This window comes from Arachis ipaensis, chromosome B8 (assembly GCF_059453495.1).
Source record: "Arachis ipaensis isolate K30076 ecotype BB chromosome B8, ASM5945349v1, whole genome shotgun sequence".
Lineage (NCBI taxonomy): Eukaryota > Viridiplantae > Streptophyta > Magnoliopsida > Fabales > Fabaceae > Arachis > Arachis ipaensis.
This window is the reverse complement of record NC_142443.1, coordinates 7,108,530-7,127,426: the sequence shown is the minus strand read 5'-3', so window position 1 is coordinate 7,127,426 and position 18,897 is coordinate 7,108,530. Positions and strand designations below refer to the sequence as shown.

General features: G+C 29.6%; 2 protein-coding genes across 4 annotated transcripts; both read right to left on the bottom strand.

Annotated features, from left to right (window-relative positions):
- Positions 1 to 3,604: 3,604 nt before the first annotated feature.
- On the bottom strand, positions 3,605 to 12,215 carry LOC107613170 (ubiquitin carboxyl-terminal hydrolase 8). Of its 3 annotated transcripts, XM_021108732.2 has the most exons (14): positions 11,959 to 12,183; positions 11,770 to 11,890; positions 11,384 to 11,638; positions 10,746 to 10,887; positions 10,396 to 10,455; positions 10,199 to 10,294; positions 8,983 to 9,318; positions 8,712 to 8,852; positions 8,429 to 8,599; positions 8,005 to 8,268; positions 7,731 to 7,879; positions 5,384 to 5,902; positions 4,502 to 4,772; positions 3,605 to 4,241 (listed from the first exon to the last, which is right to left on the bottom strand). In XM_021108732.2, exons 3-14 carry the CDS (start codon positions 11,539 to 11,541, stop codon positions 4,119 to 4,121), a joined length of 2,430 nt encoding a protein of 809 aa, XP_020964391.1. In that variant the 5' UTR covers positions 11,542 to 11,638; positions 11,770 to 11,890; positions 11,959 to 12,183; the 3' UTR covers positions 3,605 to 4,118. The 3 variants fall into 3 exon arrangements, with proteins under 3 accessions (XP_020964391.1, XP_088353153.1, XP_016170519.1); XM_088497027.1 differs by lacking the exon at positions 11,770 to 11,890 and having other exon boundaries at positions 3,605 to 4,234; positions 4,498 to 4,772; positions 11,959 to 12,215; XM_016315033.3 differs by lacking the exon at positions 11,770 to 11,890 and having other exon boundaries at positions 11,959 to 12,215.
- Positions 12,216 to 14,982: 2,767 nt separating this feature from the next.
- LOC107612152 (uncharacterized) lies at positions 14,983 to 17,607 on the bottom strand. Its single transcript, XM_016313972.3, has 4 exons — positions 17,411 to 17,607; positions 16,782 to 16,883; positions 15,353 to 15,513; positions 14,983 to 15,278 (listed from the first exon to the last, which is right to left on the bottom strand). Exons 1-4 carry the CDS (start codon positions 17,523 to 17,525, stop codon positions 15,174 to 15,176), a joined length of 483 nt encoding a protein of 160 aa, XP_016169458.1. The 5' UTR covers positions 17,526 to 17,607; the 3' UTR covers positions 14,983 to 15,173.
- Between the last annotated feature and the right edge of the window lie 1,290 nt (positions 17,608 to 18,897).

Below are 18,897 nucleotides of genomic sequence, written 5' to 3'. Positions count from 1 at the left end.
TTTAGAGACAATTACTTATTTGAATAAGTGCTATCTGCCAGCTAATCTTTGTCCCTGACTTCTTTTAACCAAATCGTTGTTAAGACCGACTTTTTAAGAAAAGGTCGGTGTCGAGTGAGAGCCAATTTTTAGATTGGGCCTTTTATTTAAATCTGAGTCTTAATGTTAAATCAGGGTATGAACAAATAGAAAAATAAGATCATATATCTGATTAAGATGATAACTAATTTAGTGATTTTATATGTACAGAAAATTTTGCATTCATTATATGCATATAAATGGGTGTAATAATAACATGAAGTGTGTCAATAAAAAAATATTTTCTCTCTTTATTAATATTTAAAAAAGAGATTAATCAATATTGGCATCCTATTAAAAAGAATCAAACTGAAGTTATCCTATTAATCAATATATATTACACAATACTCTTGGTGTGGATTCGTTTACACAAAAGTATTAGATCATATTTTCATTTAATATTAATAATAAGTAAATAGTAAATAGTAAATTATTATCAGATAAACAATTAATTTATAGATGGATAAAATGTAATAATTATTTAAATTTAATTGTTATTTTTCTGTCAAAAGTGTAGAAAAAGGTTTTATATATTATAATAATAGAATTAGGTATTTAAATTCGTATCTGTAAAAATATTAAAATAGTAAGTGGTTAAATTAAATATTTTGCTGTACAAATAATATATGATTGAATTTTATACAAATATAACTGAAATTCATAATAATTAGCATTAAAATAATGTTTCCGACGACCCACGTCTTTTTTTTTTTTTGGGGTACCCTTCCTTTAACGAATGCCTGTCTTGTGTGGTTAATAATATAACATAAAATAATTTATGGGTCAATACAATACTCAGTAATCTTAATTTGGTCTTCTTCCGTAATTCGTACTGTTGATGTATAATCATTATTATAAGTGTGTGTTTATTAAGGTTACTTCGTTAATCGTTAGTATATATATTAAAAAATGTTATTTGTATACCAAAATTAGCTATCAATATATTTGTGTATAAATATATGTGTAGTTTAATTTATTTTCAATGTATATTTATATTCTAGTATGTATTATTGTATTTTATACTAGTGGCTGCCTTTAGTTGACTGATTTTAGTAACTCTTATTCAACATCTTAGTTGAGTTTTGGAATGAAAAAAAAAAGCTATATTTCCTCAAACTGATTAGTCTGAGGTTAATTTTTCAAACAACTAGTTTATCCATAATAATAGAATTTAGTTAGTGATGATAAAGAGAAAAAACGTAAGAACAATCCCCGTAATATTAGCATTATTGACCACATTTTTAAATGTTTCTTATTAAATAAAAAATATTATATTTTTCGTTAATTGAATAAGTTTTAATTTTTATTTATTAATAATTATATTTTATATTAACAGTTAGATTTAGGATTTTGAATTTAAAATGTTTTATTTTTTATTATTTTTAATAGCAAATTACATTGTTTACTCCGAAATTGATTAGTATTGGGCGTGTAAGTGTAACAAGTTGAAAGGTTTATATAATAGGATACACATGTGTGGAAATATGAAAGGGTGTGAAAACAACTAAGAGCCACAGAATGTTGAGAGGAGAATGTGAAAAGTGAGTGGTCCTGGGGTTGTTTAAGGCTGCCCTGCCCCAAGTACCATGGTACTATCAACAATGAAGATGGGTTCTCTTTTGGTACTCCTTACACCAAATTGGAAACCATGTTAACGTGGTCCATCCATCCCACAACAAACAAGTGTCGGACATTAAAGAACCTATCATAACAAAAATAACACGTTACGCTACTACTAATTTTCCAATTTCCACTGATGCTGTGACAACGGTTTTTTCCACAACCAAAACGCATAATGTTGCTTTCTTTGCACAATCTAGCTTCAAATAAGCATCATTTTCGCTTACTTGCTTTGTGCCATTCTGCCATTGCATTATTCTACCCATTTTTGTCCTTTTCTCAATACAAGAGTAGAATAAATATTTTCTGTACCAACGTCCTTTTTTTTTTTAAATATATATAAAAAAAGTTCTTAAAAAAATATTTTACTAAGAATTATCAAAAAACAAATACATTGAAAACTTAAAAAAAATTTATTATACTATTAAAATGTGCCTTTAGAATATACAATAACTAAATCTTATAAAAAATGACTTTCTTAAAACCACCAGTCTTATTCTTTTGTAAGTATTCATTTTGATTTGAAAGTGAATATGTAAATATGACACACTCGTCAATTTTTAACAGAAAAAGAGTCATCATTCTTGCGCCATCAAATCAAAGATATAGAAAGAAACTTCGAACACATTGTTTGGATTGAAAGAGTTTGAAGGAAAAGAAAATATAAGAAAAGAAAATGGATAAAAAAAATATTTTTTTTTTGGATGAAAAGAAAAATTAAGTTGAGAAAAAAAAGTGATGTAAAATTCACATAAAATTTTTCTCTTCAAAGATGAGAAGTAATGAAGAATGTGCAAATAAGGGTAAAATTACATATTTATTCTTTTGACACTTGTTCTTTAAATATAATTAAAAAAATTAATGATATAATCTATAAGTAATTTTTATTATTCTTTCATAAAATTTTGAAAAATAGACATACATCTTTTCGTTTGTGACATTTAAAGACAATGAAAAAATATAACTTACAAAAAATTGTTTGTTAATAAAGATAATATATTATCAGTCACCAAAAAAAAAAAAGATAATATATTAAAATCTTAAAAACTAATTTGAATGACTTTGTTTTTTGAAAAAAATAAATTAAATATATTAATAAATTATAATTTATATATAATATAAATAAAGATATTAATATAATTTTACTCTGTTATAATTTTCTCTCTTCTTATTTTTTTTTTATCCAAACAAAAAAAAATTATCTCTATTTTCTTTTTATTTATTTTCTCTTCATCCAAACAACACACAACAAAATCCACTTTTCCTTTTATTTTTTTTTCTCATTTCCCATCTTATATCCATACAATGTGTTTAAGACTCAAATGAAAGGGAAAATGGGGAGAAAAAAAAAAGGTTTGGGATCATCTAATGGAAAAGAAGGGATACTTCCCTGTTTGCTATCATCCAATTAAACAAAAATAAAATGAAAACCAAATGTAAGAGAAAATGTTTGTAAATTTGATAAAACCCACGAGGTACACTCCTATATAGATTAAAATTGTATAGAGAGAATATAAATTCTTTTTATAATTATTTTTTATTATTTTATTGTTGTTCAAAACTCAGGTCTTAACTTTTTCAATCTCTCTTTTATCCCATAAAACAAAAGATCTGTAAACTTATATCTTTACTGAATAATTCACCAACCCACAAATATTCTTTCTTTTCTCTCACAGTCACCGCCTCAATGTCAGTGGAAGGATGCAAAAAGACACGGGACATACTGTGTAACCCTACGACTCTCTGTCTCTCTCCACTCCTATAGTCCTATTATTGAAGGTTTGAAGCTACCAAACCAGGAAATTTTATCTTGCCCTATCAGGATCACTACCTTATGCCGAAAGAACATACTTAGAAGAGCATCAATGTATTCAAAATCTATCATTCACAAGTATAAGAAGATAAATGAAAACGAGAACCAAAATAATGATTGAATAAAGACTAATTCAAAGAATCTAATCCAACTCCTGTTTGAACAAAGATTCTCTTTACATGTTTAAACAACTGTAAACAATTTGGATATGTCTCTCACCCCCTTTAGTTGTTACTATGTTACAGTCTTCCTTACTGCTGCCTATGTTTCCATTTCTTCCCTACCAAAAATTCAACTAGCCCAAAACTTCAATTTTTTTTAGTAAGCGAGACAAAAATGCTACTTTGTTAGGTATACTTGTAAGCCTAAGAAAAAGAAAGCAGTCCAATGCACGAGGTTTAGGGAGGGGTCAGATGCACACAATCTTAAATCTCATGAGAATATACCATTTCTTTCTAGAACTAAATCCTGTCACCACCAGGTCACAATGCAGTAATCTCACTATTGCGCCAAGATTTACCCTCTGTATACTAAAGACTGCTACCAATAATGTTAATTAATGGTATTCAGCTTCAATAGGAATTTTGAACTATATGCTACTCTACCACTATGTTAATTCTTCAAAAACTCTTCTGTAGAATAGAACATAGGCAGCTGAAGACTTGATCTTCTCTTTGCTGATGGGATAAACACGGCTATCATCAAAGTCATACCATTGATCGCCTCCATGCTATATAAAATTCAAGAGTGAAAATCAATTATGAAAAACTAAATTGCATAAAGGGCAGAATAGAATTTTATATCAAATAAATGCCCTCCACCATTTCATAGTGACCATAGATGTCTACCATATAACACTAAATTTTCACAAACTATGACTAATAACCAATTAATGGAGGCCTGAAAGCCAATCCAAAAAATGTGGCAACCTTTCATGGCAAAAACAGAACTGAGTCTTATATGCAACAGGATAGGAAAAACTGCACTTACATGGACAAATGCTGTATAGTGACCACCTCCCATGCTTCCAAAATGGTTACTCACAGCATAAAGTGTGTAACGATAAGACTTGTCATTCCCAAGAGTAATATAAGCAGACAAATCCAGATTATCAATCGGAAAGTCAACATATGTCTCTAGCTTGTTTTTACTGTAACGACTATATTGAAACCTCTTAAGATGAATAACCAAGATTTCAGGAAGCCTCCAAAGATCTAACTTCTTACTAGCTTGACGATGTTGTTTACAGCCAGGACAGTACCTGACAATACAGAAAACTGCAGCTCAGAAAATAGTAAGACAGGATCATAAGTTACTTTCACGAACAAATGGCTATGTCCCAAGTGAATGACCCTTGTGTATAGAACACAAATGAAGCACCAGAAATAGTATGAAATATTAATACAGCAATATTTTAAGATGGAAAATAAAGTTCAGCAACAACGTGTGGTCAGCATTGTGGAAACAAATCAGCCTAACTCAACGCAGCTCTACATACACTAGAAAGGAAGAATTAGGGAGAAGAAATTAATCTGGAGATTTAAGTTATCTGCAAACAGAAGTTAAGAACTTAAAAATATATGCCCAATTCATTATAAAACAGACAGCTGCCCCTGATCAATATTTAAAAAGACACTACTTCAGGGCACCAAGTATGCAATTGCAATCCCAAACTGATAATGCAAGGAAATAATGATAGTAATACTAGACAGAATAAACACTGTGCTCCCATGCATCCCAAACTAAAATTATCCACTATAGCTACAATGTATAGTAATCCAGTTAAATGTATTAAAAATAGAACAGAATAAAAAGAATTCAGATTGAAGTATTTTTCCTAATATGATAAAATGTAATGGTAACTAAACTAACCACATGTCTTCTGGTCCAAGAGGTTCCTCCTGCAAAAACGTTTCAAGGCACCTGTACAGAGAAACTGATTCTTGAGGCCTCTTTGCCAAAAAGCCAGATTTGAAAACCTCAGGCAATGAACTAGAGAGTTTTGTGTCATATATTTTAATTTTTTCTGACCAACATACAAGCACATGCAGTAGCCTTGAGTCTCCACTTATTGTTAGTGGCTCATCCATTAATATCTTGGAATTCCTGACAGTTCCCTTTTCATCTGTAATGTAAAACTCAATTTCTCCATCTGAAGAAATATCTAACTCATTCACATTTGGACCTGAATTAGAAGATGTGGCCATTTCTGTTGCTGCTTCATTTTTGTTAGACGCAGCACAATCTTCTAAAGCAGCTTGTTGAAATGGACAGAACCACTTTAGATATAAGTTGCATAGATCAGATCCATTTACAATATTGCAAAGCCTGGCCACTACAGGAATCCCGAAGGCCTTCCAATTTGATGTAGACTTCCCATGGATGTACAGCCTGGCAAAATTACATCAAACAGAAACTTTTTATGAGAGGGAAATCAAGGGTGACCATGAAAATCGATGTAAAAAGCATGTATACCCAACCATTCTTTTCTTTTGAATCTGTGAGTGAGTACTAGATCAGTTGGATGTATTATGTTTTCCCCTGCTTAATCAGATAGTATGCTGTATTGATCATAAGATAAGAAATAGTTCAGCCTACACATGACCACATAACTTTTTGTTCTTCTAAGGCTTCAAGGTTAGAACATTGCATGTTCAACCAACTAAAATTGAAACCTTGATTTAAAAAAGAAAAAGGAAGGAATTGATTGTCCTCTACAAATTGTCATTGTTATACATCAATTTTGTACACATCGATCTAGTATCAACTGGTAGAGGATGGTTGGTTAAGATTCACCACATTTGCAAATGAATAAATCAAACCTGAATGACTAAAATTGTGTTAAAATAGCTAACTTGAATGATCACAAATAAACACTTCGTAAAAATAAAGGCTTCTTCATGTAATTCACACTGACAATCTGCATAGAATTAAATATCTATTTAATAAATTCACCGAAAAGTCTTTCTTTCAATGTAATGGCCAATCAATCTTCCCCCAGAATGTGCAAACCCCAGATATTTAATAACCATAGGCCTTCATGAAATTCATATTCATCGTATACAAAAGGTCTTCCATGGATAAGTTAATTCATATTTCTTGGTGCAACTGTTTGACTTTCAAAGAAAACTTTATTGCGTGAAGAGCAAGATGTCCTGGTAAATAATTAGCAAAACCAGGTTGTTAAGTTTGCATAGTTTTAAATTCATATAACTAACTTGCCTAGCTTGCAAGTGAGAGGAGAGTATTCTGTTAGAATTGGTTGGTAGGAAGGACCTAAGGAGGATTTAAGGGGAAAGAAGAGTTTTTTTTTTCCCTTTCGGGGGGGATTAGTTGAAGTCTTGAATAAGGGCTCAACATTCAAAATGAATGGAGCAAGTGCTATAGCATCTCAGGAAAAAAAAAGGGAGATTATAGAAACATAAGACCTAAGACAAAAAGCATAAGATCCCACCGAGACTTAGGCTTGGTTTGGTAAAACTTTTCAAGAGGTGCTTTTGCTTTTTAAAAGCTCAAGCTCCTCATTTTGTGTTTGGTAAATAAAAAAGATCATGTGCTTATGCTTGCCGCTTTTAAAAGATCGGGGTACTTTTGAAAGCACCTAAGATAGAGCTTTTTAAAGTTGACTTGTGCTTTTTAAAATTTAAAAGTCTAATATAACCTCATATGGTAACTAATTTTTAAATTTAATACTTGTATTTATGTCTATTATAGTATTTTTAAATTTTAAAAGCTATTTTACCAAACTCAGTTGTTGTTGTTTGTGTTTATTAAAAGCTATTTTTAATTTGATTTACCAAACATAAATACTACAACTTTTAAAAAGCCATCTTTTAGAAGTTAACTTTTATAAGCTACTTTTAAAAAGTAAAAGATTTACCAAACCAAGCCTTAAACAATAGTCAGCCTGTATAGTTATCTCAGATTTGGAAAGGAATTAGACTGAGGAGAGTCAAGAGTGTGGCCTTTCGAAGAGATATAGTAGGAGAGGTTTGGCCTCTGAAAGTGCCATTACCAGTTTACTATTCAGTCGTGTAATTTCTTTGTTGTTTCCCTATGTTAATTCAGGGAGTGTTTCTGTGTTTGAGTCTGATTATTCTCCATGACCACCAGATTCATTACACACATCACATGCACAACTGTTTACTATTTCTATGATACACTGTAGAATGAGGTACTTAAAAAATATATATTCTGATAAAAAAACATATTGGCTTACTCCTCCATCCGCTGATGTATGAAGATGACCAAAGGGGCATCCCCGTTATCTTTCATAATTCGGTAAGCAACTAGCCTGTCAGCATCTCTGATTAGGGATAATGAATCAGCTGGATCTTCAAGAAAACGTATGATAAGGTTGTTGTATACCTGTATCATAGCTCTGGCTTCAGATATATAGTTCTTTACAGTTGAAATGCATCAACAAAGACACTCAAAGTTTCAAAACACTAAACACCGACTCCAAATTTGAGTCTAAAACAAACAATAAATACCTCAGCCACTAATAAGGTCTCATCGGCCCCCAGAGAGCATGCAATACTAAGAGCACGGGTCAGATCTTCAAATTTTCCATGTTTTGTAACAGAAATGGTATAGGGAGATAATTGAGTCTTTCCATTACTACCACTACTAATAACAGTCAAAGTCATTGACCGCATTGTTGATGAAGGAAGAGGTAATGATAAGTACATGAATGGATCAAACGTCACCGAGATCTTCCTACAAACAGGACAAAGTAAAGTTGATTTATATTGACCCTGCACAAAAATGATGAATGTGATCCATGAGGCAAAGGAATGAATATGCTTGAGTAAATCATAAATCCAATCTAGCAGATTCTACAGATTGGTAATTGATTCACATCATGTGTGAATTGGGAAACTGATTTTATAATTGCGTAATGAGATCAGTACATACTTGGCACACATCAACAATGACAGAATCATTGCGAGCCAAATGGTTATGCCAGTATTCATCAGCAACCTCTTCGTCTGGCCGACCATCTGCATCCTTTACTTCTGCATAAGGCTTACATTTAACACGATTCAGATCCTCATGAAGTCCATCCAACAAAAAAGCAAGGAGCTCCTGTAGTGAAAGATGTACATATATTGTGGCAAGTTCGAGGTTACATGAGACATGAGTCTTGTGAATCTACAAATGTGAGTAAAAATAGAATGAAAGGGTTAGATGTACGAACTTGGGAATCGTGCTGATTAAATCCACTAAACTGAGGTGCAAATCTAGCAAGCTTTGATTTGAACATTCTTGGTGCTACAGGACTTGCTCCAGGAGCCCATAACTTCCTAATTAAATCTCCAAAGGCCAAAGCTATCTCACCCTGCAAGAATAATTTAGGAAGAAGATAATGAAAAAGTGCAAGATGTCAAAAGCATAGAAGTCCGGAGAAAAATAATGTCTTGAGATAGCAAGCCAATAAATTAAGAGAGGCTAATGAAATTATCACATACATTCATGCCCAATGGGTTATCATGATTGATTTCTCTACCATAATCTTCAAGAAAATAGTCAACAAGCTTTGGTGTGTGTGCTAGGCACTGGAGGGCACTGTTCATGAAGCAAGTATTTCCTAGGTTTTGTAAACCAATCAATCCCAAGGTACCAGCTTCACCAGGGCCCAAAGAGAAAGTCAAGGAATTGTCATGCACACCATTAGAATTCATACTGCTTGCACTACCATTCATCTTCACTGAGGCACCGGAAGAAAAATTTGTCATCTCATCTTTTTTCCCTTCTCTACATCTCAATGAATCTGACAACCCGTAAACTTGTAACTCCAGAAGAATCTGTGTATAATTCATATTCACAAATTAATATGGCCAATAAGGCATTTAATACAATTATACCCAATGATTAAATATATGATGGTAAATAAATATTCTAACAGAAAGTTAAATAAATATTTATGGTTTTCACCCTAAATATTGTGAAGCTCATGTTTTTGCATCTACACACCTATGGCAATGGTAGACAATGAAACAATAAACTAAAATGACAAAAGCTAAAAAAGGAATTACTAACTAGTGGTGGAAAAAGTGAGAGAGGATAGAAAGGAAAATTTTCTTGAATAGGGATAGCTTAAGGAACAACTAGCTTTCTGTACAAAGCTGCGATCATTTTAGTCCACAGTACAAAGCTAATAATCGATTACAAGTTAATAAAGTCAACAAGTGATTGAACCGTAAGCATTTTTCTTTTGGGATAAAAAAAAAGCAGAAACATTTTATCTTGCATATTAACACAAATAATATGAATGACATCCCAAAACTTTATTTATCCACTGGAATAAATGCCAATGTCAAATGTCAATATAGCAATACCTGATATTATAACACAAATAATATGCATATGATAACATTTGTCTAAAGCTATCAAACCCAATAAAAAATTACATGGATACAATAAGAAATACAGTAAATGTCATGTTCATGAGGACCTATGTACCAAAGCCATTTCTTCAACAAATTCTAAAAATATCCATTAAAGCATCCAACAATATTATGATGCATAACATTAATCTTAGATAATTAGCAAGCTAAGTGACCGAATTTATATTTGAATTCTGACCTTCTCTTCAAGGAGTAAAATTACAAATACAAGCATAAACAAAGAAATATTTATGAAAATAAAATAAAATAATAAAAAAAAACCTCTAATAACTCATACCTCGTGATCAGATTGCCTTTGACAGTCTATTGGGAAGTGATTTTTGCCATTTGCAAAAAAAAGGGTTATCTGACCTGAAAAGTCCCATATGCGTAACTGTGCAATAACAAGATAAAAAATAGTCAATTTCTTGTAATAAAGTGAAATTATCAATAAAAAACAGGATAAGTAAAACTGTAAAATGAAAATTATATTACCATCTCTGAATCCACACTGAACATTTTGCAGGCTCTTTTAAAAAGCTCAATTGCATTGTCCTAAAAGAAAGGTGGGAAGAATGGATTAGTATCTGATTATCTGAACAGAAAAATGGCACTGAACAATGAAATGATCATTCCTTAACAATGCATGAATCATATTAGACTAGGCAATAATTTCCATCTCAAATCAGTCTTTTAAATGGACATAATGTATAAATATATAGACAAATTAACGAGATCATCCAACCCAAATACCTATAGCTACAACTTTTACAACAGCAATGCTAAAAGAACTTCACTAAAAAGGGGAAGAAGAAGAAACAGGAACTTCTGAAAGAGAGAGACACCTTTTTGCTTATTCTCACTCCAAATGTATTTGTTTCTCTCATAATAGAAAGCCGGAGCTGTAATGGATAGACTTCTGCCATATCACCGTCAGCAGCTGAAAAGCCTTTGTCATCCTTCATCGCATTTTTTGAATCACTATGCCTAAGTAAAATATCAGAAAAGATATGATTATGAAGATATGAACAACCAACAATTTTGGATGTCAGAAAACTTCATTAGTCGCAGAAACAACAATCTACTTTTATTTGCAAGTAAACATTAAAATCTAATACTTGCAATTCTATCCGACAAGTATAAATATTCCAATTCTTCACAAATATTTGGCATACAGGATTGTTGTTTCAACTCTATGGAGAGAGCCAACTGTTAAAACTATCGTAAGCATCAAAATGCTGTAACACAAATAAGAAACTATGGGAGAAGCTCATATAGTACAAAGTGTCAATCCAGCCCTGAGTTTCAGAAATGAATGGGATCTAAATCACAGGTTAAAGTTAAAAGGTTGCATCACTATGTATTCTAACTTAAAAAAAACCCACATAGCTTAAGTTGCCCATTGCTTTCTCTCGACTTAGCTACAGCATAACAACACAAGGGGATGGCTGAATTGAGATTTTATCCGAGAACACTCACTCACCACTTGAGTGCCTGCAACCACATATCCCCAGATACCAATGCAAAGTCCCTGCCAGATACACTCACTTCACCGCCGTTCTCGCGACAGTCCTGCAAATCATCCTCCTTCCGAAGACTCATCACGAGATCCGAGTTGAAGATGTTGTTGATGATCCTCATTGGACCAGCATAAGAAGAACCGGGCAGAGATGCAAACACAACTCCCTTTTTCTTCTCCGAATCCTCCAGCAGTGAATCCTGAGCATCCTTCCACCACCTGAATCACACATACACACAGAATCATCCATCAATGCCCTTCACAGTTCACATGTTCAAGTTCAATCCATGTAAACAAGTTCAGATCCCAGCCAGCATAGAAGAAACAGATAAAGTTAAATCAGAACATGCCAGCTGGTTCAGTAGAGTGTGCAAACCCTAAAGGAGCATTGCTAGTGTTGTTAGTAGCATCTGAACAATCGAGATTTGATTTTTGTGGTGTCTGGTGTGTGGAGAAATGACGATTGGAATTCTGAGGAACGCAAAGAGAAACGGAATTCAAAATTTGAGGAAACAGAGTGGAATGGTTTGAGTTTTGACCTGTAAGGAACGAGATAGACTCGTTGGTCGTTATCTGAGTCTGGTCGTTGAGTGTTATCGGAGCAATCTTCGGAAGCAGCAATCTCCATTCTTGAGAGAGAGAGAGAGAGAGAGAGAGATTTGGAATTTGATTTGATTCAAAAAAGATGGTGTTGTGTTACTACGTGACAATAGAGAGAGAGAAACGACGGATTTGCAGAGAAAGAAGCTAATTACAAGTGGAGCATTTTCTGTGAAGAGGATGCAATCCAATTTACAAAGGAGGGAAAATTAATTTATTTATATTTATATCTTTTTCTTCTGCCTTATTTATATTTATATTTTTCATGCATTATTTACATTTATATTAACAATTTATAATGTGTTATGCATACACAAAAAATCTGTTATTAATTAGCTAGTGCATATAAAAATATATATTTGACATATAAAAATTTATTATATTACTATAAAAAAATTGATTATTCGTGTATTACAGATTTAATTATTTTAGTGATTAATTATTTAATTAAAATATATAATAAATAATTGAATAACTAATTTTTAGTATAAGAATATTTTTTTTATACTAATCATGATCAAGATTTTTTGGGTAGAGTTCATGAATTCTATATATGCATGCAACTTGGTAAGGTTTTAAACATGTTTCATTATTAGATATTTTTGTTAACATTTTTGTTTGTTCTAAAAGTATAATTAAACTATATTTAAAATATTAAGAATAAAATTTAAAATACTAAAAGTAATTTTAAAACTTTTAGGATGGTATATGTTACAGAACACAATCATTCTTTTTATTAAATAATTAAGGAACATAATAATAAGACATTTAACACTAATTTAAAGAATTTTTATGCTCCGTTGGAAGACACTAAAACTAAAAAACAAAAATTAAAAACTTCATAAATTAAATTGAGTTTCGGTACTATGTTTAGTATAATACTAAAATATATATAATTGAATTATATCTCAATATCATATTTAATTTAAAATAAATATAGAAATTAAAAAATAAATTTAAAATTTAAAAAATTAAATAAAAAATTAAAATTTCAAAATTTTTCCTAAAAATTTCAGTTTTTTATATCCTATTTTTAAAAAATATTAAAAAACTTAAAATTTTTATATTTTAAAACTAAAATTTTAATTTTAGTCTCTACAATTATGAGTCTCACTCCTTCAATTCCAACTCTCAGCCTTAAAGACAATGTGGGAGGGATGTCGTTACCAATTTCATGGGTCCATTACACAATCATACTATGGGAAGGTCAGAGAAGAAAATGGTCAAGATCTTGAGAAATCTTTCTACGATAATTTTATTCTTTTTCAATGATGTCTAATTTTTTTATTTTATTTTATTTTTTTGGATAGAAAATAAAAATGTTATCACAAATGTCTATTCAAAATCCTACAAAAAATAGTCACCAAAAAAAAAATCCTACAAAAAATAAAAAAAATAAAAGAAAAAACACAGAACAATATTAGTGAAGTTGTTATGTGGACTCTAGTAAAACTTGTTTTAGCCCAGTTAAGAAAATCGTAACCAAATCTCCCTTTGTACTCAATATATTGAAATTAAAAAATGTGTGATTGTGGATCTCAAAAACAAAAACAAAAAACACACTCTAATGTGAGCTGTTTGTAATTTTAAACTAACACCTTGCAATAACGTTGAAGTTGTTGCTATGAACTTTGTTCACGTGACGAGCCAAAACTCATGCACATGTCTACTTTTTCATCTTGAATTGTGGGGATATATAATCCTTCCCTGTTAATTACTTGCTCTAGAAGATTAAAACACACGTTACAATACTCTACCATTTCGTAGTACCACCACATTATAATAAATTAGATTGCCTTATTTACATCATAAAATAAAATTGATAAAATTGCTTCTTAGCTTTAATTACTTACTATTACTAGTATTGTCTTTCATGTATATACACAAGACAAGAAAGACCCTGTACATGGTCAAAAAACAATGCACATGCCTCTAGTGTAACTATGTAAGCATGTGCGCCTACTCCTTCAAAGAATAATTCTGCAAAGATTCCCTACCATCTATTATTATTTGCTCAACAAAAATCAATATCTCTATGGTAGTATTTGAAAGGGAGACTAAAACCAAAAGACAGAGATTGATAAATTGAAACTGAGAGATAATAAAGATTAAATTAAGTTTATATATTATGTTTAGTAATGTAAAATATACAGAATTAAATTATATTTAAGTATATCCTATTTAATGTAAAATAAGTATAGAAACCAAAACAAGTAAAATTATTTAAATATCCATGTTAATTAAAAAAAGAGATTGAAATTTTAGTTTCAGCTTCTAACTACTAAACACAATACTAAATCTCTGTATTCCAGTCTTAGTACCCAAAACAAATGCTACATATGGGTCAAGAAACATTAATTTTACTCTAAACTATAACATTCTTTGGATGTAGACATCCTCATCAAAGATCTCTGGGTTTGAACTTTTAAGTGTGCCTCCAAATTTCTATCTATCCAGGGACAGTGGGGACAAGAACAAAGATAAAATACAACTATTTCTATCTCGGTTTGTTTGTTTGTTAGGTAATTTTGTTTTGAAATAACATCCATAATAATCTAGGATCATAACAAGAAGGTAAACATAGATGTAAACATGGGCAGTGTAAAGTGCACCATGCAAAAACCACCAGTGAGACCCAAATTGGGAGATGAACCAACTCAATTGTAATATCCCACCAGAATATGCAACTCTACACAATGGTTCCCTCAGTTTAGGAGTTTAACAATTGTTTCCATGATAATATAGAAAAGCATGAATCTTATGCTAAAATTAAGATTTAAGATGTTTTCTGCAAATGAGATAATATATGCTGAACAGTGATGAATAGAAACCAAGAGAGAAGCAACATTTTGTAGCTAAACAAAAAGAGCAAATAAAGTAGGACTACTTTTGGAACACTGAATACATTGAACTCTAAAATTACATTCGTGAATATGTTATACTACTTCTGGATATATTCTATAAAAACTAAAATCAAATATTGAAACATTCGACATTGTATAGTAGTAACTATAAGCACATATCATGTGTAGTTTCTATATTTCATTGACATTAATGTGATATATATGTTATTAGAGCAACCCATTGCTCTTCTTATGATCAATTACAAATTTACTTATATGGATAAATAGTACATTATCGATCACTTCAGAGACTAGCTAGATCCCAAAAATGTAGAAACAATTTTCAAATTAAAGGTGATACAAGTGAATGGTTCATTTATTCTGTTCCTTAATGATATCTCGACGGTGTAGATGCCCTGTGAAGAGTAAACATTAAAATTAAAATTAAAATGTGTGGTATAAAATGTTAAAATTGAATTATGAAAGTAACCTGTGGGGCAAATAAGGGCATCCTTTGGGTGCGAGAAAGAGTAAATTTGGTAGCATCAACAGGACAGGACATTGCCTCACAAAGATCATACATTTTCTTATGGACAATAAGTCCCATATATGAAACTTTTATTACCCACTTCCCACCACAGATAACATGATCTGCACCACAAAATACACACCAACTGCAATTCATAATCCATAAAGTGGATTTCATGTACCATATATATGTTTAACTAATTACAATTATTCTATTCGTATGCACAAAAAAGCTGCAACTAATAATGCAAAATTTGTAGCCTATTATATCATTTATATGTCATTATAACTCCTAACAGCAACGGATTTAAAAGAGGCAAGTAGTGGTTTTGGTCCTCTAAAAAATTTTAAACTCTTATACTATTATAATGAATGTATTGTGTAAAGTAAAATTTAATAGCATAGTAAAAAAAAAAATTGGTATTATTTATGTATTAAGATTTAAATTTTTTTTACATGCATTTATATTATTTGTATTTTTTATTTAATTTAAATTTTTTTATAATTAATTTTAACATTTATAATCATATAAAAAATATTTTAATATTATTTATAATAACATTGTTCGTTTTCTAATTTTGTTTAGTTGTTTCTTTTTCATTATTTTTTCTCTTAATTTTTATACATGTTATTAACTTATTATATAAAAATATTTTAATATATTTTAAATTCATATAACAAAATTGTTAGTGCAATTAATTTATATTATTTTATGTCATATTTTTTAATGATATAAAACATGAAAATATAATTCATTGTTACATAAATACTTAACAAAGTATATTAATTAACAAAATATTAAAAAATAGATAATTTTATATTTTATTACATTTGAAACCATAAAAAAATATAAAGACGGATATAATTCTTTTATTGACAAGTACTTATTAATTTTTTAATTAAAAAATTAATAATAATTATATCTAATATCACATATATCACATTATATTTGATTATATAAGATTTTAATTTTCGGTCTTTTTACTTTTAGATTTCTGAATTCGTCCCTACTCCTATAACAAAGACATCAAAATGCTAAATCGTCATCGTATGAAAATAAAAAAATGAAACTTGGAATAGACTACATATGTATATATATAGAGTAAAGTGAGAAATAAACTCCTGAAAATTTACACTTCGAATAGATTAGTTCTTAAACAAAAAAGGTACCACTAAAATCTTTTTAAAATAACAAATATGAAAAATTAGTTTAAATTAAGACCTTCTACTCTAATCATATGGACTAATTTAAAAGTGTGTCCATATCTGTTATTCTGGAAAACTTTATTAGTATTTTTTTGTTTAGGAATTAATCTATATAAATACTAAAAAATTTATTTGTCATTTTACTTATATAAAAATAATAGAAAAATTAGAAGAAAAATGATTACCAGAAGCAGCGAAGATCTTAAACTTAGCCCGTCTTGCACGCACAATAGGATTTGGTGTTATTTCAAGTCTGGAGATCTTTACAGGATAGTTTGCATCTTCAGCTGCAAAATAAAACTCACAAATTTAATTACAATGACCAATGAGAAGTGAGAAACATTTTCTTCTCTTTCTATTTGACACATTAGTATATCTTAATAGTTAAGAAAATAAGAGTGGCTCGTATTAACCAGTAATTAGTGCATTCTACAGTGACTATAATTAAGGTGACTATGGTAATTATAAAACTTTGACAATTTGTAGTTAAAATTAAACCTATACTTTTATTATTTATTAATATTTTTTAATTTAAAGAAATAAAAAATGATCAATTTGAAAAATATTGTCAAATAATAAAAAAGTATAACTTTAATTTTAACTACATTTTTCAAGTATTATTAAATTTTCATAACTATCATAATCACCATACTCATAACTACCACAAATTCCCCTGTTAACTAATATGTCAAATAATACATGGAGTAGAGTAAGAGAGAGTTCAAATCTTATTCTAATAATAACATCTAACACATGCAACATTTGCTAAATACTAATATTATGCAAGACTAGCTAAGATGCGAAATATATATACCACAGAATCTGAAGTTGTAACCACTAGCATGAGCGTGAAAAGAAGAAAGTAAGAGGATGAAAGATAAGCATAAAAGAAGGTAGAGCTTTGGAATTGGAGGAGACTGAAACTCCATGTTAATTATTGAAGAGAAGAAGTTCTATCTTCAAAGTTGATGGAACGTAATAACAAAGCAAACTTAGCTTAATTAGAGATTTGATTTCACCTACATGCAGTTTCATTTCAGTTAGTTATTGCACGTTTGGGATCAATGCAATGGGAACAATCTTTTTTATACGTAATATGCAGACAAATTATGTAATTTCGAGCTTTAATTTAACCCATCAAGACAGAGAAAAACAAAAGATTGAAGTTCTGATAGAGTACAAATAGAATCCAATGTTTTTTTTTTTTTTTTTACCAAAGATACTTCAATCCGCAACCTCTTAATTGAATTGAGCTATAACTCATTGGCAAATAGAATCCAATGTTAGTTGAGCTGAATAATTAAAGTTGAATAAGAGGGTAAAATCATGTGGTTTTCTAGCATGTGTATAAAGTGTCTAATTAATAAGGGGTACGGGTCATGATGTTCAATTCGCTGGATATTTTGTCTATCCAAACACCATACTCAGATAACCACATGCATGGTCCCAATTCAATTAGTTTATAGTAAAATTAAAATTTATTTTGCTAGGTAGAGAGAGAAAAAAAGGTACTACTAAATCTAAATTGGGTTGTTGCTAATCTATACCCTAAGGAGCCATATAAAAAAATGCTTGATTAATTTTTTTTATATATTTTTAATAGATTGAATATATTAAAAATTTAAATTTTTTTATTATTATATTCTTAACACATATCTTTAAGATATAAATTAGCTAATTTCATCTAAATTTACCGTTAAAAAAAATGACATTTCTTAAAATTTCTCAATTATTGTGTATTTATCAAAATAAAAGTTCAAAAACTTTTATTACTAATAATTTTAGCGTGTTTTTAAGACACAAAATAATTAAAAGAATATTAAAAAAATAATAAAATTTATTATTTTTTGTCAGTAATTAATCAATAACATTTAAAATATAATTTAAAAATATATTATTAGATTATTAAAATAGAAAACTTAGATTAACGATTAAGAGTGTCAAACAAAAATAATAAATTTTACTGAGCTTTTTTTCTACCTAAACCCTTAAGGCTACTGTCTGTTTGAAGAAAAAATAAAAGAAAAGAAAATGAAAAAAAATAATTATTTTTTATTGTTTGATTAAAAAGAAAAATTAGAAAAAAAAAGGATAAAAAGAAAATAAAGAAAAAACTAATTCTCTCTTTACTTTTAATATTATCCCTTATTTTTTTAATATATTTTTATAATACAAAAATAAAATTATCTTTTTATAATATCTTTTTTCTTCTTATTTTTCTTACATTCAAACACATAAGAAAAATAAAAATTTACTTAATTTCTTTCTTTTATTTTTTTTTTCTTTTCTATTTTCTTTCTG